Source organism: Micromys minutus (assembly GCF_963924665.1).
Source record: "Micromys minutus genome assembly, chromosome: 1".
NCBI lineage: Eukaryota > Metazoa > Chordata > Mammalia > Rodentia > Muridae > Micromys > Micromys minutus.
The window spans coordinates 243,381,270-243,408,825 of NC_137969.1; the positions used below are offsets into that span (position 1 = coordinate 243,381,270).

Consider the following 27,556-nt stretch of genomic DNA (forward strand, 5'->3'; position numbering starts at 1 on the left):
GAGAATGTTTAATTCATCCCAAAAGTCCCACGAGGATACAAAGGGAACTATAGAAAACCATCTACCTATGACGTAAGGGCACTGCTTTCATGTTTATTCCTAGAATCTCAAGACTCGATGTTTCCACGGAACTATTTGTTCTTTGATACTTGCGGCAATTCGAATAAGGCATCCATCTGTAAGAGTTCTGCCTGCCGATGCTGAGAGGGAAGGAGCGTCGACCTCAGCGTGCTGCAGAGAACAGCGTAGGACACCAGGGCAGACAGGCTCCTCCGTGGTGATGCAGCCGGAATCCATAAAACCTGGGCTGGGGCAGGAATCTTACAGTCAGCCCATGTTCAGCTACAGCATCAGTGTCTTTACCATCTTCAACCATAGTTCTTGGGAGCAAAACCCCAGGCCAGGCATTCAAGCCCCCTGCTGGTTGGTTTCACCATTATTTTGCCCCTTTCAAATCTAAATGTACGCCTCAGACAGCGTGATCATCCTGGGGCAGAATGTCCGTTGCCTGGAGGCCTTATAATTCATACCACTCGCCTGTCCCAAGATGTAGCACGTGAATCCTGTAGGAGCCCTCGGATGGCTTGCCATCATGCTCGGCGTTAGCAATGAGATCATGGGTGGTGTTCATGTGGACGGCTTGGACTTCTTCAGATTAACTATTCCCTCAGATCCACACTTGTGATAATCGTTGGATTCTTCTCCATGAAGACGTTGTTCTAAGTAAATCTCTTGTTGCTAAAAGATCGGTTCCGGAGGCAGCTTGGTGAGCTGGAAGCGCTTCAGGAAGTTCTCCTTATAAGTCTTGTATTCCGTCTGCGTGATGCCGTTGAACTTGGCCAGGGTGTTGAAGACTGTCACCTGGGGGGACAATGAGCGGCTCCTTCTCATCCTTATGGCGGGGGGGGGGGCAGCGGGAAGGTCGAGCGTCAGGTACATGGACGTGAACTCCACCAATGTCTCATCCTGATGGACCAGCTGCTCTTTCTCTTCCGCTGGCCGATCAGGATGAGGAAGCTTTTTGGTGAAAATTCTCATGGATCCCTGGAAAACATCGTTCACAACCGTCTTTTTCTTCTTCTTGGTGCCTCCCAGAGCTGCGTACAGAGCATTCAGAAACCAAGGCAGGAAGTCAGCTCTATGCCCTTGTTTGGTAATTTGGAAAGTCTTCTTGCTGCATGGTACGACAGCCTGAATCATCTCATGAGGAGACACATGTGCCTTGAAGTTTTGGGGCTTCCAGAGCTTTCTTATCAGCTCTCCAAAACAATGGGCCAACAGGAACAGGATATCCCCCGGAGGACGCTTGATGCTCCTCCAGGAAGTAGCCCCGAAGAGGAGGACGACAGAGCCTGCGGCACAGCATTTGCACAGTTTTTGGCTTTTATGTTGTTCAGTCCCATGATCCCTGGCAGGTTAAGTGATACCATCATATGCCCGGGACAATTTGGCTTGCTTGTCCAAGGTTTCAATTTGCTGCTTTGTGAAAGTAGGCTTCAACACATACTTACTGTCTTCCGGCGAGGAATCGATGATCTCATAGTTGTCAGGAAGGCAGTAAAAGTTGAGCGTGTGGAGGCTGAGAAAGACATGGTGGCTGAACTGGACGCTGTGGATGTAGTCATGAGGCTTTAAATCCCGGCCTGTCCTGAGGCCTCCCACCCATGTTCAGGACAATCCTGTGCCCATGTCCTCTGTCCTCTGTGTTTTCTACTGTTCTGACACAAATGCTCTAGCACTAGGCTACCACACAGACTTTCATTTTGAGACATGGTCTTGTTAAGGTACCTCAGCTGCCTCAAATGTTTCACCTTTCTGTCTTCCTGACTAAGGTTCCTGAGAAGCTTGGATAATAGTCTGTATCGCCCTTCCAGCACCCTTTAAAATGTTGCTCTCCTCCAGCCCCTCAAGATACTTTGTAAAGGTCGTGAGTATCTTAAACTTTGGTGGGTTCTGCAGCCTTGCCTGCCACTGTAGCACAATAAAATAAAATAAAATAAAATAGCAGCCAAGCTTAACAGCAAATGAGCGGCCCTGGCGGAGTTCTAATAAAGCAAGCAGTGGGTTAGACTGGGCTCATTGGGCCACCGTGTGCCACTCTCTGATGGAGAAAAAAAGACAGATGCTGATGACCAGCCTGGAGCGTGTTCAGGGAGTAGAGACTTATGTGGGTCAATAAAGGAGTTCAGTGTGGCTCTCTGAAGACTCAGAGTTGGGAATTCCCCTTCAAACATCACAGGATTAGGGACAGACCCACTTAGTCAGCTCAGAGGCTGGCCGTAGTGGAAGGGTGTTACAAAAACGGTCATCTTCATTCACAACAAGAAAGTCCTCCTGGCTCCTCAGTGCTCAACGCCTGAAGTGATGGGCACCCAAAAAACACTGGACTGTAGCAAGTATATTGCTGTCCGGTGACAGCCCCATCATCCCTCCCATGCTTCTTGCTCTTCTTGTGGTGGTTCAAGGCTAGCTTACTCCCTTTTCGAGGTCCAGAGGCTCTGTTTGCTCAAATCAAGGCACGTCAGTGACTATGTCAGAGCTGAAATTAAATGCTTAGGGGGAGGAGTCCAGGGGAGGGTGGGGACTGACTTCAACTTCGGGCATATTGTTCCGGCTGGCAGTCCTGTTGAGGCCTGACATCTGGCTCAACCAACAGACAGTTGGACATGGGAGTGAGGTTGTCAACAAAGTAATGTTGGTCTTGGTACCGGCAAGGGATGAGGGCCCCAAGCCAGACTCATTGGACCTCAGAGTGGTTGGTTTTATGGTGATCTATATCTCTGGAGCAGTAAACAGGTGGTTTTTGTGACTCCCATGTTAGAAACCCTTCATTGCTTCTCCCCCGAGCCATGCAGAAATGAACCTGAGCATTTCTCAGGTTCTGCACACTTCCTATGCTTTCTGGAAGCTTCTCAGTGGAGGCAGTGTGGTGTGGGAAAACATCTCTCTCCTCCACAGTCTTCCGAGACTTATTCTCACTACCGGAAGCCTCTGCTGGTCCTCCTCAGGCCTCAGAATGTCTGAAGAGCACCTGCTCTCTTCAGTCAGCTCCCCTCCTCTGCATGGAGTGGTGGGGCTTCTTAGTCACCGTTCTCTATACTGCTGTTCCAGAAACCAATCACTGCTGCTATTAACTTATATGGGAAAACAAAAAACCAAACCAACCAATCAACCAACCAACCAAACAAACAACCAAACCAACCAACCAACCAAACAACCAACCAACCAAACAACCAAACAAACAACCAAACCAACCAACCAACCAACCAACCAAACAAACAAACAAACCTGCACCCACTATCAGGATACAGAATTGTAGAGGGAGACGTAAGAGTCAGGAGGATCAGAATCTCCCTCCCTCAAACTCCCTTCCACAGAACTTCTCCTCCTACAGGCAACCAGAGTCTCGCACCCAAGCCCCACTAGGGATGCTGTTAGGCATTGTGGCCCTGGCACAAGTTACCCCAAGAGCCTGGATCATTTAGTACTCACATCTAAGATCACCCCGTCCATTTCTCCAGTCCAACGCTCTCTGTCACCAGCCATAGCCGTTCCCTCTACTCTTGCCTTCTCCAGTAGAGGTGACTGAGATGCTGCTGGAGGGACAGTACAGGGCTAGAGCTCAATGCATAGGCTTCAGAGTAAAGCAGATCTAGGCTTTCCTTTCAGCTTTGTGACCCTGGCCAACTCAATGAACCTCTCTGAGCCTCTTTAAGGTAGTCGTTCCTTTTGGGGCTATCAGAAGGACTGAAGAGGTGACATGAAGAATGCTCATGACACAGGGCAAACAGCAGCTGTCCCCACTGTTATGTAACCCATAGAAATCATAGCTCCAGCCAAGGTACAAGCTTCCCAATTCCCAAGAGCTCTGGCTGCCCCTCCTTCCACTCCTGCTTCATCTTCAGTGGTTACAGTACTCCTGACACCCCAGACAAAATGATCCTGTTTTCCAGTCACCAGAAGGACCTGGAGCACCTGGCTGTGTGTCTTCCTGAATGTGCAAACATGAGCTCAGACAGACTCTCCTGGGTCCCCTTCCTCAGCAAAGGAGAAAGAGAAGTCCAGAAAAGGAGAGGGGATTGAAGTCTGGCTTTTGAGTCAGGGCTTCACAGGCCTCACAGAAGCGATGTGACCTCCAGAGGTTTGAGGACGCTGTGTTCTGTCCCGTCTATGCTCTGTGACCTTGAGTGGGTCCCTTCACTTTTGTCATCTCTACTGTGGGGATAGTAGTATTAGTCTTGGGGTGTCAGATGCTCCCTCCTGGCTGTGGGATAAATGATGGTCCCTTTTGAGGGATCTTGAGGTTGCTCTCTCCCCTTTCTGGGCATGCGGGCCCCACCCCAACCTCACACAGAGCAGTCGGGTGGGGATGTGTGCACTGGTCAGTTTTCCCATCACCTGGAGGGATCAGCTCCCATCATAAGCCCTGATAGTGGCCCTGTCCCATCCATATCTACAAAGACATCCACCTTGTGACAGCCACACTAATTAGTGACCTCATATCTCCAGCCAGGACTGAAGGACGAGGAACAAAGGTTGTGACAAACACCTTTCTGAGGCATCAGGCAGAAATTTTTTGGATGCACACAGGCCTTTGGGGGATTCCTAGATGCAAGGGTTAGTCTAGTCCAGAACACTTCGGTGGTAATGACTCAGCTGACTGGTACCTGCCCAGCATCCACACTCTTCTAGGCAGCTCAGAAGAAAATTCCCAGACTCCAGGCCTCACTGTTGCTCTCCCCAAGACAGCTTCAGTCTGGAGTCTCTCTCTTGGTTTTCTTTTCTCTTTTCTTCTTTGGACTGGGTCTTATGAAGCCTGGGCTGGCCTTGGACTTGCTCTATAACTGACTGGCTGTGAACTCCCGATTCTTTTGTTCCGACCTCCCAAGTGTTAGGATTCAAGCTTGTGCCCATTGTTCGCGTCCTTCTCACATTGTTGCACACAGACTTTGTTTCATCTGATGAGCTCACACAGTGAGTGTGGTACACCAGGCTCGATTCCCTGTATATAGTGTATAGAAATATGTGTATCTAGTATACGTTTATAGAAATCATATGTATATAAACACATAAATCAATACTTATATGTCTGTATATGTATATATATATATATATATATATATATATATATATATAATACACACACACACACACACACACCTGCAAACACACATACACATGCACGCATGAGTACACACATATATTAGATAGATATATTGGTTTCTCAAGACAAGATTTCTCTGTGTAGCCCCGCTGTCCTGGAACTTATTCTGTAGACCAGGCTGTCCTTGGGTTCAGAGATTCACCTGCCTCTGTCTCCCAAGTGCTGGGATTAAAGGCAGCCCATCACCCCTGAATGTACTTTCAACAACTCATAAGAAGTTCTATTTATTAACCTGGAGGCTCAGGGAGCTGCATGTCCAATGTCACATGGCTAGCAGACAGCAAGGTGGGATGACCTGCTGTCTTCCGGCTTGTAAATAAATTATAGAACTCAGCCTTGGGTCCATCCTGTCCCGACATGTTATCCCAACAGCTTCTCTACGCGCTACAAAGGCGACACACACGCTTCAGCTTTAGTGGTAAATAAGACATGAATAGGGACAGTGGCAAGGGGACACTTGGCGGAAAGACCCGGCATCCATGTGGTTCATCCCCCTGCCTGCTCCCAATCGTATGTCTGAAGCAACATGCTGAGGTGTCATGGGACTGGAACAGGGCCAGACAGGAGACCGCAGATATCGGGGTTGGCTCTCCTGGAGTGAAAACAGCCTTATGGTATGTTTTCCTCAGGTAAGGGAGCACCTATGTACCCCTGAACTTCCTGTCAGGAAGAGAGCCACAGCTGACTGCCTTAGACAGCAGTGGGCCAGGATACCAGAAACCCAGGGTTTGGCCCTGAGCTGTGGGCTATTTTCCAAGACACGGTGACCCTGGGGTCAGGGGGCCTCCCCAGGATGGCCCGCCCCCACCTTTGAGGAAATTCACACTGTGGCCAGGTCTCCAAAGGATTCCCTGCAGTGGCGCGACTGGGCCAAGGTACACAGAACATTTGTTTGTGGAGTCCAGGCTTCTCGGCAGAAGGGCAGGGTGGGGCTCCAGGAGAGGCACCTGCCCAGGTCTTAGGCACGCTCAATGGGCCGGGTCACCAAGGTGGGGCAGGCAGGGCCTAGGGCATGGCCTGCCCTCTCTGTGGAGGAAGGGAGCCCAAGAGTGGTCGAAGTTCACACATGCTGGCTGCTTGCCGTCCTGGCCTGGGCCAATTACCAGAGGCCTCTGGCATGACAAGTAACTCAAAGGTAGCCTCTGCTATGCTTTCCAAAGAAACTTATAGCCTCTGTCCAGCACTGCCGAGATGTCTGCGGCTACCATCATGGTCCCCTCAGCAGTTTCCTTACAATGGCCCCTAAACCCTTCAGCTGGCTTGTGGCTACCACCAAACTATTGCTTCCAGGGCTTCAGAGTGGCAGTCTGTTCAGTGAAGGCCTTAAGAGCTGCATGCAGGCAGGCTGCTTACTGACCTAGCCTCATCTCGATGGCCTTTGTCAAGTAAGAGAACTTGGAAACCAGCATCTCTGGGTTGGTTCTCCTGCTCAGGACCTGGCAGCAGGACCTGTCTGGAAGGAGGTAGGATGGGCCAACAACTCAGTCCTTACCTGGGGGAACAGATGGGGACTTAGCCAAATAGTAAGCAAAGGAAGGACATACAGATGACTGATGACGGCCTCCAAATCACTCTAGGCAGAGGGCTGCCAGGTTCATCTTAGTCTGCCTTTGAGGAGTCAGGGTTCCCCTCTAGGCCCAGTTTTACAACACAAACATCAAATTAAACAGAGAGACCTTTCAGATCTACTCCTGGTCCATCCCTGCAGGGCCCTAGGGGAAGCCTCTGGGCCCTGGGGAAGCCGCTCACATGGGGGAATCACCTAGCTGGGCCTGGCCTCAGCAGCTCAGGAAGGAAGAGAAGGCTCTAAGTTGTCATAACAGAGCAGGCTCCAGGTACCTCCTGTTTACCCAGGTTGAGTAAATAAGACTGGGCCCTAGCAACAGGCACAAAGGGGCCCTTGTGCCTCTGTTCGCTGGGCTCCCTCTCCAGCCCAGGCCAACTGGGAGCTCTCTGAGAGACAGGGGACTTAGCCTGCAGCAGCCTGGCATGTGGGAGCAGGGAGAATGCAGAATCCACTCTGCATGTGGTGTGAGGATCACATCTTTAGCCACTCTGATCTGAAGGAAGGGCATCTCCCATCCTTCAGATCAGCAAACCGAGGCTCAGAGAGAAGCCTGGCAGGAGCTTGTCAATCCAAGATCGGAGCGTGTGAATCTCAGACCAACGGGGCAGTATTGTCCAAGAGACCTACATTCAGCATTTGAGTCCCCCTTGTCTGTAATCCGGAGCTCCTGGCCATGTGAACCTCAAGTGAGAAGAACTGTGTGAGAGTTTTGCCTGGTAAACTCGATAAGCCCTGGCCCAGACTGAAACAGACAGGAGGCAAGAGCGAATTAGGAGCACCCTCATGGTGCTCCCTCAGCTTATCTGAGAATGTGAGGAAGTGTCTTCAGTGACTCAGCTCCCCAGGGCACCCAAACACCAAGTGGACAAGGGGCTTGCATGTGGTAAGCTGTCCTGGATTGCTACAAGAATGAAGGCAAAAAAAAAAAAAAAAAAAAAAAAAAGTCAAGACCCAGGAGGGTCAGGAGGTTAAGGGCTAGCCTAGCCTACCTACAACTGAGGACCTGAGTTTGGTCCCCAGCACCCATACAAGGCTAGGTGTGGTAGAGCACTCTTGAAATCCCAGCTCTGGGGAGGGTCCTGTGACTCTTCAGTCACATGCATCAGTAGGTTTTGGGCCCCAGTGAGAGATCTTGTCCCTAAAAACAAGGGGATTGCTTCTGAACTTGACCTCTGACCTCTGCGTGCACTTTCGTCTGCATGGCCACACCCACAGGCCTCTACACTTATATAGTTAAAAAAGAAAGAAAGAAAGAAAGAAAGAAACTGTGTGGTCACATTTTGAGTCTCAACAGAGGGACTGGGAGGAAGAGGCAGGAGGAGCTCCAGGTTTCAGGCTAGCCTGGTCTACATAGAGAGTTTCAGGGCAGCCAGAGCTACACAGAGAAACCCTGTTTGGAAAAAACGGAACCAAAAGCAAAATGAAACAGGAAAAGACCCGAGAAAGTAATTTCTGCAAAATAGGACCTGAGTGGGACCCTCGGAAATGGAGTTACCCCGACCAGTAAGAGCACAAGTGAATGTGAAAGGCTGGGGAGAACTCAGATGTGGAGCCCTTGCTTACATTCCTCAAGTCCCCGACTCCAGGGCCAGGACAGCAGACAGCACAAGATTTTCCTCGCCTCCTTCATATTCGCAGAGGATCTGAGTGTCTTTCCACAGGGTCTGGTAAATAAATCTACAGGATGCTGGGGCCCTATGGTGGCTTCTGACCTCCAATATAAGTTGGAGATCTTAGTGTGTTGGTCTGTAAAATGGGCTGTGGCAGTGCCTGCCTCCCTCTCCAGGGGGAGGATCAGCCATTGTGTTATTAAACATAAGCCTGCCCGAGGGTCTGAAGATGCATCAGGTGGGCTGCAGGGCTTCATGCAGGTAGCTGTTCCGTCTACGGTCACTGTTGTTCAAAGTGCAGTGCAGGTCGGATTCATGCGGTCTCTGTAAATACCAGCAGGGAGCTGTGTACCCCAGTTCCCAGTGAGCCGGGTGAGTCCAGGGGGCAGAAACAGTACGAGCAGACAAAAAGCAGAAGGGATGGATGTACAACCCTTAAAACAAACGAGAAGAGGTTATGCTGGTGCCCAGGAGGAGTGAACAGTTCGGTTCTAATTTTCTACACAGTGGTTCGCTCCCGGCATCAGAGGAGTCAGGGCAGAGGGGCTAGTCCTGACCTCGAAGTAAGGGATAAAAAGCAGCCACTTGGGAGGGGTGCATCTCTGCAGGGAGGGTTCCAGGGAGGAGGAACCCCAAGGTGGAGAAGGCTTCCCTTTGTGAAGGTGCTTGATGTTGTCTTACGTTCCTTTGTTACTTGGCTGCTTAAAAGTATTTTGGCTTTGCCGTAGTTTGTTTTTAAACAGAGTCTCACGATGTATCCCTGGCTAACCTGGAACTCACTATGTGTAGACCAGGCTGGCCTGGAACTGGTAGAGATCTGCCTACCTCTGCCTTCTTCACGCTGGCATTAAAGGTCTATGCCGCCCTATCCGGCCCTGAATTATTATTTTGTTAAGTGTAGGTTGTTTTTTGTTGTTTGCTTTAAAAAGCTCCTGGAAGTTACTTCCTTTTGCTTATAAAGATCAACACAGAGCTGGAGAAATAACTCCATTGGTAAAGTGTTTGCTTTACAAACAGAGGGACCTGAATTCAATCCGCAGTACTTTGTCAGTGAACCCAAGCCAAACAGGGACCCTGTTTCAAAAACTAAGAACAAAGGTACCTAAGAAGCAACACCTCAGGTTGCATCCCTGGGCAACATCTGTGTGGGTTCCACATGCATACACACACACACACACACACACACACACACACCACAGACACCACACACACACCACACACACATACCATATACACACATACACACCAGACACACACACCACCCACACCACACACACACACCTCACACACACACACCACATATACATACCACACACACAAACACATACCACACACACCACACACACCACACACACACACCACACACACACACCACACATACACACTACACACATAAACACATACCACACACATACACACACACACATCACACACACACCACACATACACACACACACACACACCACACACACACACACCACACATACTACACACACCACACACACACACACCACACATACCACACACACACCACACACACCACACACCACACATACACACATACACACAGACACACACACATGCACACACACACAGAGTAAATTAAAGTTCAGATGTAGTAAAGCACTGCCCAGGGGCCTAAGATTCTGGGTTTATAACAGGATGCAGTGTAACCTGGGGTTCTCAGCGAGGATCCAATCAACACTGGTGTGGTGGAGGATGCCCATCCATTAGTAGAGGACACAGGAAAGGTTCTGGTGCAACAACAGAAAGGGGATGGGTAGAGAAGGTGGCAACAGCCTTAGGAACTGACAGGCCAGGGGCAGACTGTCAGAGGTGCCAGGGTGTGAGACGGGCCTGTTGCTCTTAGCTGCTCCCATTTGGGTACAGTTTCAGGAAGTAGCTGGGAAGGGGTGGTACTTGCCTGTTTTCTCAAGGAGGCAGGTAATGCGGGCAGCTGCATGACCATAGAGCAATAGTCTTCCCTCTTGAGACCTCCTGGGGCTGAAGCCGTGACCAGTCAGGGCCCAGGGCCTGTGCTACTTGGGGGCATGTGAGCAATTCTCCCATATGTTCTGGACTTCTCTACGGCTACCAGAGGCAAAGGCCACATGCCACTCTCCAGAGCCGCCATGTCTTTTCCACAGAGATCTGACCAGGTGGGACTGTATAAAGGGGACAGCGTCCTCCTGTGCGCCAGACCTGTCTCTGCCAACGTCCCATTACCTGAAGGAGGAGGCGCTGGCTCCCTGGCATCATGCTCAGAGATGTACTGCAGATATTTGGGGCCCATCCTTTACACTATGGCAGTGGTCCCCCACCTGTAGGTCTAGATCCTTTTGGAAGTTGAGCAACCCTTTCACAGGAGGTGCCTAAGACCATAGGAAAACACAGACATTTACATTATGACTCGTAACAGTAGCAAAGTTATAGTTATGAAGTAGCAACAAAGTAATTTTATGGGTGGGGTCATGGCAACATGAGGAGCTGGGAAGTGGGGGTTGCAGCATGAGGAAGGTTGAGCACCACCAGACTGTGGAATGTTAGTAGGACCCCTCTACCTACTTGATGCCGGTAGCAACTTCTGCCCTCTGTAACAACCTCAAATGACATCGGACATTTATTGCCAAGTGACTCCTGGGATGGGAATTACAATTACCCTAGGTCTGAACCTTGGATCTATGATAATCTTTGTAACCATCAACCCCCTTCTCCAGGGCCCTGCCTATGGAAGGGGGCGATCAGTCACAGGACATTCTGCCCCGTCTGTGTTCCCAGCTGACTCTGAACCAGGAAGATAAGCCAAGCATTCATTCTCTGCCTACCTCTGCTATCTCTTGGCTACAACATTTTTAATGAAAACTTTATTTGGTATAATTGCTGTCCCCACACAGGGGTGAGAGCCTTACCAACATGCTATTGGAGGAGGGTTTATTCTCAGTGGGTCACTGTTCCCATGCCCCTCACACCTAGTTAAAACACTCTCACAGGTTAGAGTCACTGGAGGATGGCAAATTATTCTTTACACTATTTTAAGACAGAAGTTTGATGTAGCCCAGGCTAGTCTGGAACTCACTTTGTAGCTGGAGATACCTTGAATGTCTGAGTGCTAGGGATACCAGTTATGAAGTGCTGGGTACTGGAGTCAGCATTTTGAACATGTTAGTCAACTGTTCTTCTAACTGGGTCACAACCTCAGCCCTCGTATGGCACATTATTAACATCCAAATGTACCCCAGTAGAACCCTTCTCTCAAAAGGGCATTCCCAGGAGAGGATCTGAAGGACCATTGTGATGTTAGCATCCACAGGATCAGGGACCCCAAATTTGTATATCTTAGAAGGGCTACATGCAGGACTCGAAGTTTGGGTACTGACAGAGCCCAGTGGGCTTTCTAACCTCAAGGAAAGGTCACTGTTTCCCAGAGTGGAGATGCTGGACCCAAGCAAATGAGCTCCAAGCTCAGGGCCAGCCATGTTGCCTCTACTCTGCCTTTGGTAACTGAACAATAAGGCGCTAGAATTTCCATTCTAGAAGGAATTGACATAGGCTGTATTCAGCAAACCAGCTTTCTGAATGACTTCCAGCTGACCTGCCCTGTGAGGGGTTCCTATTGCCCTGTGAGATCCTAGGAATGAGTCTCATGCACTGCCCACTGTCTCTGGGAGGGGACTCAGGCTGTGCCATGGCAGCACATTTATCCACAGCATGCACAGAAGGCTGGCTCCTGAGGGTCATGGAAGAGGACAACTGGGAATGCAGCGCCACCAAAAGCTGAAAGCTGTAGCATTAGGTGTCTAGGTTTAGGGGACAGTGACAGTGTGACCAACATGGGTACAGACCAGGAGAGTAACCCCCTTTTGATTCAAGAGAGAGTTTTCAACTTTGGAGGCCCAGCTGCACTGGAATCCAGGATCCCTCCCACCTCCTCAGGGAATTCACACTTTTCCCTTTTTTGTCCCCTGTCTTTGGACTGCCTCCTGGAGAAGGGACAGAGGATGGGACTCTGAAGCACAAGCGATAGACATTTGGGTACCCTTTGCTTTCTACTCCTTAAACTGCAAACTTGGATTTACTCAGGCCAGTGGGAGACAGATTTCCCCATGTTGCCAATTTGTCCCCATTATGAACACTTTTTTCTCTACTTGCTGGACTCCTTTGCAGCTAGGGGGAGCCAGTGAAGGAGATGAGTGTGGCAAGAAAGTATTCTTAAGTTGCTATACTCTTTGTTTATGATGGAGTACAGGCATAATGTCTGGTGTGACAGCTATATGGCTTCAGCTTAGCCCTGAAGGGGATGGGCAGAGAGATTAAAAACAAATTGGGTCCTCAGTGACCTCATCAACCTTTTAAATGATCCTGAGGCCACCTGTGCCAGGGTCAAGTAGATAAGTGCTCTGTTTATGATTTAGTTGGAGTCTTTTACTTGTACACCAGAGAGGCAGTGGAATCTGTGTGCTCAGTGTGAGCACCTGGCACAGTGCCTAGCACACAGTGGGTCTTCAGGAAACAATGGTTACTGCCATACTATGTGTGTATAAGTTGCTTATTCAAATGAGTGCATGTGGATGATGGACCTGTGGCTTACACATACAAGGACCTCTGGGGTCAGAAGGTCACTTAAGTCCAGGAAGTGTCACTTGGCTCAAGCAAGTGGGCCACTCCCTTTGCCTTGTTGAGAGGCAGCTTCCTTGACTGTAAGCTGAGAATGAGGGCAAAGTTGTTAGTTAGCACTCTGAGCCTCGTACTTCAGAGGTGAAACACTGGCTCCATATGGGGAAACTGAGACTCAAAGAGGCCTGTGGAAATGCCAAAGTTGAGAGCCAAGAATGGTGAATCATGTGACCTCACTCAGACTCTGAGGAGGGCTGTGTGTGTGCATAGTTGAGTAAGTGTGTGATGGTACAAGGGCCTGTGATCAAGGGTGCATATGTGTGTGTGTGCACGAAAAAGTACACATGCAGAGCTGTGCCTGTGTTTGCAGAAGTATGTGTGCAGGGTTTTATACATGTGTGTATAGAGCATGCATAAATGCAAGGGGCTTGTATATGCAGAGGGGTATGTTGTGCAAAGGTGTGTGTATGCAAGGGCACACTGAAGAATATGTACACATGCAGTAACCTGTATTCAAGAAGTATGTATTTATGTAGAGAACATACATGAATATATGTGTAGGGTCTGTATATGGGCTACATGTGTGTGAGCATGTGTGCAATCATATGTGTGTGTTTGTGTGTGTGAGCAAGAGTGCACCTGAAGTGTGTTTACATGTATAGAAGTGTCTGCATGAAATCACTTTAGGGTGTAGACAAACCCTAGAGACATGTTTTGAGGGTGTCTGTTTTCAGCCCTTGTAGAGTGGAGGCCCCTTGTGCACCCCAGGCTCCCAGATTCCTGGCTCCACAGGCCACCCCTGTGCACCTCTAACGCCTCAAAGCCCAGTACTCCCCAGGGCTGCATGCTCCCTAAGGCAGCTTCCTGCCTCCTTCTTCAAAACACCACCAGCAGCAGTACGCTGGCTGGCGGCAGCTGCTGCCTCCTGGCAACCAGCCTGTGCCTGACCTATCCAGACGCTTAGGCTACCTTCAGTGGGTGTGTTTGCTGGGATCCAGACTTCCTCCTCCCAGCATCTCCCAGGCTGGTCTAGAGGGTGGGCGAGTGTGCAGAATTCCTCCCCCACCCCGCCCCCAAACGTTTTCTTTTCCTGTGAGGCCTGTCAATCAATACCCATCAAGACATGCAGAACTCTTCAGGTTTCTCCAGCTGGGCTCATCTGGGGAGTTGGGCTGGGACCTGCCAGGGACTTGCATGAGCAGGAAGGCAGGTGAAGGACGACCCAGGCTCCTAGAATCCCGTGTCTGCCCCTCCTCACAGAACCTCCTGGCTTCCAGGAGGACAGGGTCCACTGGCCCTTGAACTCTACCTCATTGGTTGTTCTGTGCTGACTAGCACCAGGAAAGTCTCCTAGATTCACCCTGCAGAAATTGGTTTTTTTTTTTTTTTTTAATCTTTCTAATTGAACTTAATTTTTAACCTCATCCTCCGCTCCATCTCTCACCTGTAGTGTGATGTAGGTAGCTTCGAGTCTGGGGTCACCGGCCCCCTCACTTCCACAATCTTCTCACCTGCCCCCTAGAAAACTCACAGCCTTGTCCTAGTATCCTCCCTGTAGGGAGGCTTTGATCCAGCCTGGGCCCTGAGCCAAAAAGTCATTAAAACAAAGAGCACAGGGAGAGAGGAAAATATCCCTTCTGGCCGGAGAAAGCCAAACACTGTAACACTCCAGGCTCTAGCTCTCCTGGGAGTAGGAGCACAGGGAAGGTGGGAGTGGGGGCAGGGCAAGTGCAGCCGGAGCTAAAGCAATGGGAGGGGTGGTTTGAGGCTGAGGAGGCTGACGGGCAGAGTGCAGAGCCTGGAGAAACACTGCCCCTTGGGGGACCATAACCTTGCTGGGTTGGGCACTACAGAGGCTGGCATGGAGTCCCCGGTTCCTGATGTGTCCCATAGCTAACAGACATTGGGGAAGGAACACTATCAGGGCCGTGTGTGTGTGTGTGTGTGTGTGTGTGTGTGTGTGTGTGTTGTAGCCGACACTCTATAAGACTCACTATTAACAGAGAAACCGAGATACCATTGGCTTTTTCCTGAGTTCTTAGTACCTGTCTTGTAGCTGGCCTATAGGTCACATGACAGAAGTTCAGTATCCTCAGAAAGCCTGACCTCATTGCTTAGCGGATGAAACTGATGCTCCGGGTGGGAACTCTAGAGGACATGGGAGCCATTTGAGACTAGAATCCAAACCTCCTGGCTGCGTGCCTGCTATGAACCAACAGCTGTGCTTCATGAGGTGCGGGGGTGGAGTTGGGGCAATGGGAGGCATGGGGAGTCTGAGGGGGGGCCTGGGAGGTTTAGGGTATGTGTGGAGGCTTGGTGGGCATGGGGAGGTGTGGGGGCGAGAGGCGAGGTGTGGGGGTATGGAGAGCGTGGAGGAGCAGAGGGACATGGGGGGGGGCTCTCATCATGATCTGATTTGATTTTACAGGGAGCGGCAGTGAGGCGTCCTTATTTCCCCTCGTCCACAATTGAGTCGGGTGGAGCCCAGAGGTGGCCTTTGCAGAGCCAATGTCACACAAGATCCACATCAAAGCCCGGACTGACACACGGGGTGTTTGAATCTGGTGCTGATGATCTCGTGTCATGACAAGAGAGTCTGACAGAGTCCTCTGTTCCCTCCCCACACCTCTGAGCCCGGTGGGAAAGGGCACAAGAGCACTGCCCGCTGAGTTCTTGTGTGTTGTGCTTGGCACAAGGGCAGGTGTCCAGTGGGCATGGCATTTACCTGAATGGCAGGCAGGGTCAGCATCATATTAACAGAGCCCGCTGGCCGAGAGCCCAGGGGAGAAACTGGTGTTCGCAGAGAACATGTGGGGGCGGATGTTCGTGACGCAGAGGCCCATAGAGGTGATCTGAAAGGCAGAATAGCCTAAAGGTGGTCAGAAAATGTGCTATAGCTACAGGTTTCGGGAGGAGAGACCACAGTGGGGAAGCCATGTAGGCTGTGGCTTCCCGTGGACGCTTGGTTCTGGTCGGGTGTGGTGGAGACCAAAGGGCTGGGCTGCTCTGGACCATGGACTGGGGCCTCCTCTCTCTCCCAGCTGCTGGCCTTCTCTGGCTTCTTGACACTCATGCTGAAAGCCGACCTTCGACCTTCGTGCCTGTCCTTGGGATCTTTCACCCCTGTGCTGGGTGTTCTTGGGGAAGGTTGGGGAAGGGCAGGGTGGAGCCAAACCCCACCACGGGCTCCATGCCACTCTTAGTGAAACCAGGTACCAGAGACGCCCACTCAGCGTGGGTGTAATGGTGTGAATGATAGAAAAGCTAGGCCTTTGGCTTCAGGCTTTGAGCCCAAGTTGGTTGCTAGGGTAACTGCAGCCCATGGCAGGAGGCCTAGCAGCTGAGAGGAGGCGGGATACTGGAGTGCTGGGGGGGGGGGGCTCATCTGCTCTAATGGGGGAGTGTGTTGAGCTGGAGTGTGTGTGTGTGTATGTACATACACCAGTTCACAGTCTAGGCCTAGGGTTAGCAACAAAGTTGTATTTTTTTCCAGAGACCTCTTCTTAGAGCACACATTAGTGATCTTTTTTTTGTTTCATTTTGTTGGTTTTTGATTTCCGTTTTGTTTTGTTGTTGTTATTTTGAGACAGACTCTTACTTTGTAGCCCCATTTTTCCTGGAACCCACTGTATAGACTAGGCTGGCCTTGAACTCACAGAGATCCACCTGCCTCTGTCTCCCAAGTGCTGGCATTGAGCTTGAGAGCTTTAATGTGTGAATTTTGAAGGGGTTGTAGTAACGATTATTAACAATAAAAACACAGCCATTCAGCTTGGGCCTGGCCACCATCAGAACCATATGTATGTTGTGACCATCACCCTGTCTTAGCAGTGAATAGTCTTGTCCCAAGGAAACCCTTGACTCCAGCCCCTGGAGCCGGGCTAGGGTATTCCTCCCTCAACTGACATGTCTGTTCTACCCACAGAAAGGTAGGTGTGTGAGCTCCATTCAGGACTCCCACCTCCCGGATTGTTTCTGAGACCCTTGGTCTGAGTGTGTGTCAGCGATGCCACTGGAGACTATTTCTGCACATATGTCTATATGTATGCATGCATATTCATATATGTGCTATGCAGGTTAGAGGTCACCCCAGAGCACTGATCTTCAGGAGCTGCTCACCTCAGTTTTTGAGGCAGAGTCTTATACTGGGCCTGGGACTGGTCTGCTGGGCTTGTGAGGCCAGGAGTCCTACTGGGTTGGCTTCCTCGGAACTGGAGGTTGCAAACTCATCTACCACACCCAGCTTTTTTATATGGGTTCTCAGAATTGAACTCACAAAGAAAGAGCTTTATTGACCGAACCTTCACTCCAGGCCCTGCAACAGAAATTTTTGAAGTAAGAAAGGCCCTGGCTGTTGGCTTAAATAGATCAGGGACCATGACTGAGATGTCACTTGCCTTAGTGTCTCTAATTGTGAGTGGAAGGTGGCTGTGATAAGCCAGAAGATGCTTTCTTGTGGTGATGGGCCCAAGGCCATTCTTGCAGGTACGTCTGCATCTCTTCCAAACCAAAGAAAACCCAAATGTAGAAGGCCGGTTTCTCTCTCCTGCTTCCCCAGAGGGGCAAAGGGTTCCCACTAGCTGCTTGAGCTGGGAGACAGACAGTAAGAGACACAGCAGGTAGCTGGGGCCAGATTTTGAGAATTTGAACACGCTAGGTCGTTTTGAAATTTAAGTTCTTGGAGTTTTCTCTTTTGGGCTGTGGACTCTCAGAGACTAAAATGGGGTCTTCAGGATTGGAAGTACACTGCAGGGGTTCAGGACATGTACCTTAACACTCAACCAGAGGTGTCACTGTCCAGGCCTCGGTCAGGATGACCTGGTGGCTGGGGGGGGGGGGCGCTGAAAGAGCAGATGGAAGTCTTCACTCTGGGCTGGCAGAGCCTCTCTGCTCAGATCAGAACTTACCACCGTTTGGCAAGGCCTAGCCTTTGCTTCCCCCATCGGCAGAGGCACGGGCAAAGGAATAGACCTGCAAACCGCTGTAGGCTTGTGCCTCGGGCCGGACAGCTTTGTGCTGATGTGTTCTGAGCACCGGGGCTTGCCTAGAAAGGGCTAAAGCTTGACTGTGAGGAAATGCCCCCCAATCCTTCATTAGAAATGTCCCCTTTATCCCAGGGGAGTCTAACATCACCAGGAACTTCCATGGTTCTTACAAGGAAGGGCACTCCATACCCTTTACAGATTTCAAGGTCTGCCCACCTCCTGGCTGTGGGACAACAATGCATGGGACCACGGGGCCCAGTCCAGTGAGAGACAAGGATGGGGAGGCTGTTGTCCATGCCAGTTGTGCTCCCAGCAGCCTGGCTTTCAGTAAGCTGGGAGACTGGGGTGGCCAGAACAAGCAAAGGGTCCCCATGGGCTCGTCCTTGGCCCCTGGACCCAAGCACCATCCGGATGAAGCTTTACTTCCTGAGCTGGCTGCTAGAACAGGCTGGGTTGCTGGAACCCTTCCTAAAAAGGAATCAGGCTGCTGTGGCCCAGGCTATTTTTAGCCAATTGTGTTGAAAATCCCAAGTGCATGTAGCATGGTGTGTTTTCTTTTATAGGGGGGGGGGGAATAGGAGATTCCCACACCCTCCCAAAAAAATGGGTTGTGTCTTTGGGAGGAGTCTCATATAAATCTGCTACCATAAGAACCCAGCAAGTAACCTGCCTGTGGCTAACCAGCCTGGGGTTTCTGGGTTCAGGGCTTCTGGTTCACAGAAGTCTTACTGCTGATCTATGTTCTTGGGGATCAGCCCATATTTCAAGTGGGTGTTGGAAAAGTGTCTTTAGCCCCATCTTTGTGTCAGTCTTTATTGTTTTAAAATATAACTTTGGGGCTAGAGAGATAATTCAATGGTTAAGAACACTCACTGCTCTTTGAGAGAACTGTGATTTGGTTTTAAGCACCCACTTCAGGAGGCTCACAACTACCAGGAACTCCACCTCCAGAGGATCCAGCGCCCTCTTCTGGCCCCTGAGGGTACCTGCACTCATGTGCACATACCTACACACAGGCACATGCATATACAGAATTAAATATAAATCTTAAACTATCATTTTTAAAGGTATAGCTGTCAAAGAATCTATCCATATTTGCAGTGCCCAGTGTAACATGTGTCGAAATATATCTACTGCTAAAAAGTTATTACCATGCTCATGACAGTCAACCTACCCATCACCCCCAAAGTCTTCTTCCCCTTCTCTGACAACTGTCTCACTGCCCGTTCACCCTGGGTACACTCTCAGTGACTGTGGATTAGCTCCTAGTGCCTGGAGCCTGGGAATTAGTGGGATCACATAGCAGGCTCTAGCTGAATGGCTTCTCTAACCGGCAGCCACATCTTGAGATTCAGACATTTCTTTCCATGTACCTATCATTCACCCCTTTGTCACTAAGTGTCATCTCCTTCCAAAGACACAGCACAACAGGTTAACCCATCATCTGTGGGCAGACATGCACAGAGTTTCTGTTTGGGGATGTTATACACAGAGTTGTTGGAGGCTTGGGTACCAGCTCTTGGATGGGCATGTATTTCCTTTTCTGTGTGGTAAACGAAGAAGGGATTCTTGGGTCCTTGGATTTAAGCTGTTTTTTTTTTATTCTTGAGACAGGGTGTCTTACTGAGGGTTTCTATTCCTGCACAAACATCATGACCAAGAAGCAAGTTGGGAAGGAAAGGGTTTATTCAGCTTACACTTCCACATTGCTGTTCATCACCAAAGGAAGTCAGGACTGGAACTCAAGCAGGTCAGGAAGCAGGAGCTGATGCAGAGGCCATGGAGGGATGTTACTTACTGGCTTGCTTTCCCCTGGCTTTCTCAGCTTGCTTTCTTATAGAACCCAGGTCTACCAGCCCAGGGATGGCACCACCCACAATGGGGCTGGGCCCTCCCCACTTGATCACTAGTTGAGAAAATGCCTTACAGCTGGATCTCATGGAGCATTTCCTCAACTGAGGCTCCTTTCTCTGTGATAACTCCAACTTGTGTCAAGTTGACATAAAACCAGCCAGTACACAGGGTTTCTCTGTGTAGCCCTGGCTGTCCTGGAACCTGCTTTGTAGATCAGGTTGGCTCCAACTCACAGAGATCTGCCTGCCATTGCTTCCTCAGTGCTGGGATTAAAGGCGTGTGCAGCCGCTGCCACCACCGCCCAGCAGGTTTTTAACAAACCACCCAAATAGTTTTTAATATGGCTGTATACTATTTCACATCCAACTTCAGCACCCCTTTTAACTAATACTTGCAACTGTCTACCTTTTCTTTTTTAAACATTTGTTCATTTGATTTTTATGCACATGTGTTTGTGTGTGCCCACAGCACACCTGTGGAGCTCAGAGACAGCTGTGGGCGTTGGTTTTCTCCTTCTACCACAAGGGGTCCAGGAATAAAATTCAGGGATCTCAAGTAATCAAGCTTGGTGACCCACATCTCTACCAATGGACTCATTGTTCTAGGACCCTGTCCTGTATTTGACAGGGAATCAGGGGAAAGGGGTGCGGGGAGGGGGGAGTGAGGCATCATTGAACTGTGGCTTTGCTTTACACTTCCTCCATGACCAGTGAGTGGTGTTGAGCATTTCATCACATGGTTGTTTATTATGTGATAGGTCTTGCCATTTCCACAGGGAGGTCATGGACGGGTCCCAGAGCAGGTGCATTTTGGATGCAATGCGGGCTATTCGAGGAGTCACCTCCTGGCCCTGAGTCTCAGGTTTCCCATCTGTAACATGGTGAGGACCTCTTTTATTGTGTTTAATTCTTGCAGTCTTTTGGAACGACAGTGTGGCATACACGTGAGTCCATCCTGGTGTGCACGGATGACAGACAAGGAATTCTGATCAAAATACACACTCCAGCGCTGGTGAGTTGGCATCTGGAAGTTTGTACTCAGAGCCTGTGGGTAGGAGACATGTATTAAACTCACCCAGAGGGTTTGAGGGTGTGCTTTGTGTGAGTAGGTGTCTGAAATTAATGGCGATAAGGATGAGCAGTTTGGGAGTGCTATGTGGTTCGAACACGGACTTCAGATGTGTGTGTTAGAAAACGAGAACAGCGGAGGCGGGGCCTTTAAAAGATGATCTGCTGTGGGCACGCCTCATGCGCTCGCAGAAGAGCCTCAGGTTGATTATGTCTTCCCATCTAGAGGAAGTTTGGTTCTCTTTCCAGGGTGCGTCTTCCCTGTCTTTAAGCCCTTGACTACCCAACTTCCCCCACCATTCCTGAGTATTCTCTCCTGGCAGATCTCTTTCTCCAGTGGTGATCTATTCACACCCTGTTTTGCCGTGTGTTTCCCCAGCCCCCAGCTCAGACACCCCGCTCCCCAGTGTGGGTCTGTCAGGCAGAATGCTCCAGGTGCAAAGGCTCAACAAAGAAGGCCTCACTGCCACTTAGATGAGGTTCATGCCAGGAAGATTTGGGGAGCACCGTCTTCAGGCAGCCATACCCTTCTGGAGTGTAGCTGAGTGTCAGCAGGTTAGGGGTGGGGCTGGGACTGTGTAGGTGTTGGTGTGTGCATGCAGGTGTCTGTACAACAGGCACTAATGTAGGAGAGCGTTCTGTGAGGCTAGTCACATGCTTGGTTGGGTTTTACATTCACTCTGAATCTTAGCAGTGATCTGTTTTCTCCTTCTGGTACATGAAGAAGCTGAGACTCTGAGAGGCCTACTGAATCCTCTGAGTCCTCAGAGCTGGGGGCCTGGCCTGGGTTAAAACTCTAGCCCAGCTGACTCCATAGGCCAAGGTTTGGTTCTCAGGGCTCCGCCTCAGGCAGCTCTGGTATGAGCTTCACATCATTCCTCAGACCTCAGCAGCACAGAGCCCAATCGTGCTCTCTCTGGAGCCAAGGAACAAAGAGATTTGAGACTGGTAGACAGGATGGGCCAGGTTCCGTGCCAAACACATTCTATGACTTCCCCTTGTCCCTCACCATAGACTCTGTCTCTGTGAATGCCAAGACATTTATCTTGCCTTCCACACCAGTGACTCCATCTGTGTGGCAGGAGACTTGGGCGTAGCCTGGGAGACACTCACCTTCAGCCTTGCACTGAGGAAACCCTTGTCAGGCCCCGGCTTACTTAAATCAGCAAGCATGGGATGAGTGAACAAGTCTATGAATATGCCCAACAGTGCTAAGGGGAAGTCACTGCCTTCATCTTGGAGACTGAAGACAAATATTACTTCTCTATTAAAGTAGGTAATCTGGGATTCCAGCCAGAGTTGTATGATCCACTGCCCAGTGGTCCCTAGGGTACCCTATTTTTCTCAGGGAATGTCATGGGTCAAGTGGCAGACAGGGAATGAGAAATGCTGGTAGAGGCTGTAGATAGCCAAATGGCCAGCTGGGGTGGTGGTGGGGTAGACCCACAGAAGGTGCCCACCACCTTCTTGCCACATCTTACCTCCAACCCCAGTCAGGGTCTGTGTCTAGGAGGAGTCCTGCTGGCAGGTCTAGCACCGAAGCTCTGGACAGTAGTCCTGTGAAGTGACTGGATTCTTTGTGTTCCAAGCCTGGCACTCCACAACCCTAATAGCCGCCTTCTGACTCAACTCTCAACTCACCGGCGTGCTGGGAAGGGGCATTTGGCTGTAAGCTCCGAGGACAGACTCAGGGTCACCCAGGAGGTACAGAGCTGGTGGGAGTTTCCAGGGCAAGACCTTACAGAGCAGGCCACAGCCTGGGTTATTTGAAGCTCCTGTGTCAGCATGGGATGTCTGTAGGATGTCCTTTTCCTGGTTCTATCTGGTGATGGTGACGTGTGGGTGGGAATAGCAGGAAATGAGTGGCCAGTGGGGCAGCAAAATTGGCAAGGTCAGAGGCAGTGTAGAGAGGCTGCCTCCTCAGATGCAGCATGGCTCCCTTGCTTGTGTGTGTGTGTGTATGTGTGTGTGTGTGCGTGCGCGCGCACGTGTGTGTATCTGAGGCCTTGTGCATCCTGTCAACTGCTGGTCTCCCCAGACAGGACTGCAGCCAGGTCTTAGGGTCTGGGGCCAAGTGTGTGGACACTTTTGGGACAGGCAGGAGACCCAGGAGACCATGGTCACATGGCACAGTGCTGTAGGCTGCCACTTCCCATACAAGATCCCCCACCTCTATCTGTGGCTTTGAGGGGGGCACGGATGAAGCTGGCTGACATCCTTAAAGTGGCTGATATTGGAGAGCTTCTATCATGAGTGAAGGACACCGGAAAGGTGGCAGACCACATGGCTGGCTTCTCTTAGAAAATCCCTCTTCTGCCCCAGGCCCTCAGCCAGTGTGCTACCAATTCTACCCCAGTGTGGCTGTGCTGGGGGCTCTTAGGGTAGGATGTTCTCTGGGTTCTGATCTTTGTTCTGGCTGTTCTTGCCTCTTTGGGGGTACCTCTCTCTTAGGGATCCACCCAGTTTGCTCCAGCTTGTGTTGCTTTATAAGGTGTCCCTGATTATCCTCTGTGGGATGACAGCATGGCCCCTCACTATGCACATGACTTGGCTTTATCGTGACCCTCTCCATGTCTACATTCATCTGTTTTCCCTCAAGACTTGTCTAGATCACAGTCAGCATTACTGGAATTACGGCGTCTCACACTTGGCCTAGTCCCCAAAGCGGCTCTGCACAGGGCAAAGGTAAAGCCTCAGGCTGCACCTCAATACCCTTTTTTCCAGGTAGTTTCCCCAGGTGAGTGTCTTCACCCCATGTCTCCTGAGAGTGAGGTGCTAGCTGCGAGAAAGGAGAAAGGAACTCACCCAGCTCAGACTCAGAGTAAGGAGCCAGCCCAGGCCTGAGGCTCTCCTGTATAGCGGCTGCCTGCTGCTGGTGTAGGACCCTCCCTGTGGCCAGGCAGACTTTTCAGAGCAGGCCCGGAAATGGGAGAGCTCTACTCATGAGCCAGTGGCTGCTTTCTGGTCTGCCAGCTATGTGAAAGACAAAAGCCAGGGATCCATTTAAAAATCATTTTTTTATTAACATCATCTTCCTGTTTAGCCAAGTGTCTGTCATGTTTAAGGAATGTCGGTAAATATTCCATTTGAAGCTTCTTTGTACATATTTCCATCGATAAATAAACTCTGAATTCACATAAAAAAGTTAAACTTAAATAACTCATATTTCCTTCTCTTGTAACAGCCATATATTGGTAAAATATAAATATTCTTAGACTCAGGCTTTGTTCTAAGGAGGAGAACAGTGATTCACCACGTGGTACAGCTGTTGACAATGAAACCGAGGCGCTGTCAGCTGGTGTCCTGGCATGGACGGGTACTGAGGTGGGAAACAGAAAATTCACATTTGGTTTTGGGCCAAGGGAGGGGCAGGGGAGGTGGTGGAGTGGTCAGAGGGCAGGGCAGTTGCTTCCATTACAGCGCTGATAGAAATAATCTGTCCTGCCACTGAACTTTAACCTGGAATATCTTCTTCTACATTCGCTGATTAAGTCCATAATCATTTTACTTAAGACTCGGGTGTCGACTAACTGAATATGGCACATAATCCATTGGAGCATCAGTAGACTCAGAACAATCATGGATCTGGCAAAAACAACAAGAATGAATGAATGCAGGCGTGGAGAATGATGATTCTGGGTTGATGAGGTTAATCCACTCTGGTCACGTATCCATCCAAGGCCTCGGTACTGCAGATGCGTCCCCTGGGTGACAGGGTGGCCTGCTCAGAGCACACGAGGAATGACGGTGAAGGGCACGGCAGGGCTGCTGGCCTCCAGTTCCAAGGCTGTCAGGAAGCACTCTGTGGCTGCTGCATCGTTACCTTGAGCTTGGAGGACCTCACCCAGCCCGTTCCAGACTTCATGGGCTGTTGAATTCACCTGCACTGCATCCCGGAGAATCTTCTCGGCGAGACTGTAGCGGCCCAGCTGGTGAAGGACCAGGGCCTGTGGAGACAGACAGTCAGACACTCAAGGGGCCAAGTACCTACCTGACCTGGACTCTGAGTAGGGACCCAAGAGGTAGGAATGTATCTCCTACTCTAGGTACAGAAGTTCTCCCCAACTCCCGAGCTTCGGAGCAATAGTTTAAGACCACACGAAACTGCTGATTTCCATGTACCTTTCAACTACAAACAGGGCAACTGCAGCCAGATACATGGCTTACTGCATTTAGGGGGCTGAGGAAGGTCATCCTGGGCTACGGTGAGACCTGCCTCAAAAACAAAGCAAGCAACACTACCAACCCTCCGAAACAAAAGTAAATCAGAATAATAACCACACCACCCCCAAATCAAAAACCAAATGAAAGATAGTCTTATATGGCTTATCTGAAAATGTCCCTGGAGTCAACAAATTGGAAAGGTCCATAAGTGACTCATTGTGGCTGAGCTGTCATGTCATGACACCAGCTTGTATGGAAGGGCATCTGTCATCTGTGGCATCAATGGATATGACATTAAAAAAAAATCCCTCGTCTCTTGCCTTGACCAAGTACCTATGCTAATGTACAGTGCTCAGCCCTGCTCAGCTGCACACAGGCGTCACCTTTCCACTTTAGTCAAGGTGTCTGTGTTGATCCCCAAATATTTGACCACAGACTCGTTTCCCAGTTGTGCAGGTCAGTAAGTGCTTTTTCATCTAATGGCCACGCTCTTACGTAACCAGCTTTTCATTTGTGTCGTGACACTGAGGTCATGGCCTACCTCTACTCTTGAATGTCACACATCCACGGCCATCTTTCCAGAAAGTGTTAGTCTGTCCTTTGAACTGAGATTTCACTGTATAGACCACACTGACTTGTAATTTGTGACAACCCCCCTGCCTCTGCCTTCTAAAGTCATGTACAGCCACTCTTTATTAGACTTAGTCTTTAAAGCTCCAGCAGCCTCTAGTGGGATGAATGTACTGAGAAACACCGTTGCTTCATAAACAGACATGGGACACTGACCTGTGTGGAGGATGAAGGATGGGGAAGTCTGGTGTCCCCATTCCTCACAGTGGTCTTCAGTTATTTGGATAGTCTGCTGCACTGGAGGCCCCCCTCTGTCTCTGCTCTCTGTTGAGATCTACACTTCTGTGATAACCAAGGCAAGCTAATCCCCCTTTCCTGTAGACCATCTGCTACCACCGCCATCTTTGAGTTTTCTCTGAATCAAGATCCTCTGTCTCACCCCCACATTTATTTGTTATTTGTGTGTGTATGTGTGTTCCTGTGTGAGTGTATGCACACAGTAAGTGTTCAGGAGGAGGCACAGGATTCCCTGGAACTAAAGTTGCAGTTGCTTACGAGCTGCCATGTGGATGCTGGGAGGCTGCACCTCAGTCCTCATTAGGCAATCTTACCTGTGAAACCATGCTAAGTGCTCAGTTTTTACATGAAACCCCGAATGCCTATAAATGTGGGAGGGTGGCGTCACTCCCTAGCTTACAAAGTTAACATCCTTGCAGGACCAACAATCATTCACTGTGTATTGTGACCTGTCCTGTTTTTAGAAGCTTACTTTGCCTTAGTAGGCAGCCTAGATTTCTGCTGCTGTGGAAGATACAAAATGGCTAATCCTGCTTGCTCTGTGGGGTGCCAATGGCTTGGAAGGGAGACAGAGGTGGAACTTTAGGATTTCCAGGCAAGAGACTGAGGAAGGATCAGGAAAAGAGAACCGCCATGCCAGGAAAGGAATAGAAGCCACTCTTGAGGTGTGCTGGACAAAGAACATGGCCATTGTGTATGTGCGGGGAACTCAGACCAAGATGGCTACAGGTAACTCAGAAATACTGGTAGGGAATGTGTTAGCCATGTGGAAGTTTGGAAGTAGCCCAACCATTGAACTGTTTAAGGCATATTAAAATATAAGGCTGTGTGTGTGTGTGTGTGTGTGTGTCTTTCTGTCTTTCATTTGGGAATCCAAAACATTGGGAAGGTAGTGAGGACAGGCTGCCATCACCACTGGGATGATGTGAGTGGAGTTACTTAGGTTCTCCTGGCAAGCCTACTCTTCCTACACAGCCTGTGTTTCCTAGGCGGGCCTAGCCTGCTCTCAGTCATACTTCCCCATTAGACAAGAGTGCTGGGTTAGGTCTCAGGAGCCACATGCAGGTGACAACACCACAAGAGCAGGGGCAGGTGGTAATCACCCTCAGATCATTTAGGAAGTCAGCACCTGTAGCAGGTAGTGTCTTGGCCCAGAGGCGAACCCCAGCTGACCCCTCCTCAGGACACCTCCCCTGCAGGAGCCTAAAAGGTTGCACTGACTTCTGAGCAACCTGCTGGGAAGAGCAGGTGGTCAGAGGGATATCTGCCAAGGAGCCTTGTGACAGTCCTCCTCCGGGGGTTCCAGAAGGGAGAACTCTAGTTCTGCGGAGACAGGGTTCAGGAAGTCTTGGTGGGTGAGGAGGAGGAGGAAGAAGAGAAAAAGGAGGAGCAAGAAGTGACGTCGATGGCAGGGGCAGACAGGCCACCAGCACAGAGAGCCTCGGTGTGCAGGAGTTTCTCCTCAGCCTCTCCATCGCTCTTACAGGAAGGGAACTGGGTATGAACAGGGAGATGTTCGTCTAGGGCTGGCCCTCCTGAAGAGATGGGAACAACCACTGCAGTACAGACAGCAAATGCTTGGCCATTGGTTTCTTTCTGCTGAAGTGGATCCCCCAGTCCCTAGGCTAGAGACTCTGTTTTGATATGGTTGCAGCCTACTACAC

General features: G+C 50.1%; 1 protein-coding gene and 1 pseudogene across 6 annotated transcripts in view; both read right to left on the minus strand.

Moving 5' to 3' along the window:
* Positions 1-456: 456 nt before the first annotated feature.
* LOC308417816 (ubiquitin carboxyl-terminal hydrolase 39-like) lies at positions 457-3,442 on the minus strand (annotated as a pseudogene). The gene is made up of 2 exons: positions 3,393-3,442; positions 457-1,648 (listed from the first exon to the last, which is right to left on the minus strand). The product of its transcript is annotated as a ubiquitin carboxyl-terminal hydrolase 39-like (transcript).
* Positions 3,443-23,859: 20,417 nt separating this feature from the next.
* TTC7B (tetratricopeptide repeat domain 7B) overlaps positions 23,860-27,556 on the minus strand; it is a 200,357-nt gene continuing 196,660 nt past the window's right edge. For all 5 annotated transcript variants that reach the window (XM_080915923.1, XM_080915922.1, XM_080915921.1 and 2 more), the window contains one exon: positions 23,860-24,808. In XM_080915923.1, the coding sequence (XP_080772049.1) occupies positions 24,587-24,808 (222 nt within the window). In that variant the 3' untranslated portion in view covers positions 23,860-24,586. The remainder of the gene's footprint in view (positions 24,809-27,556) is intronic.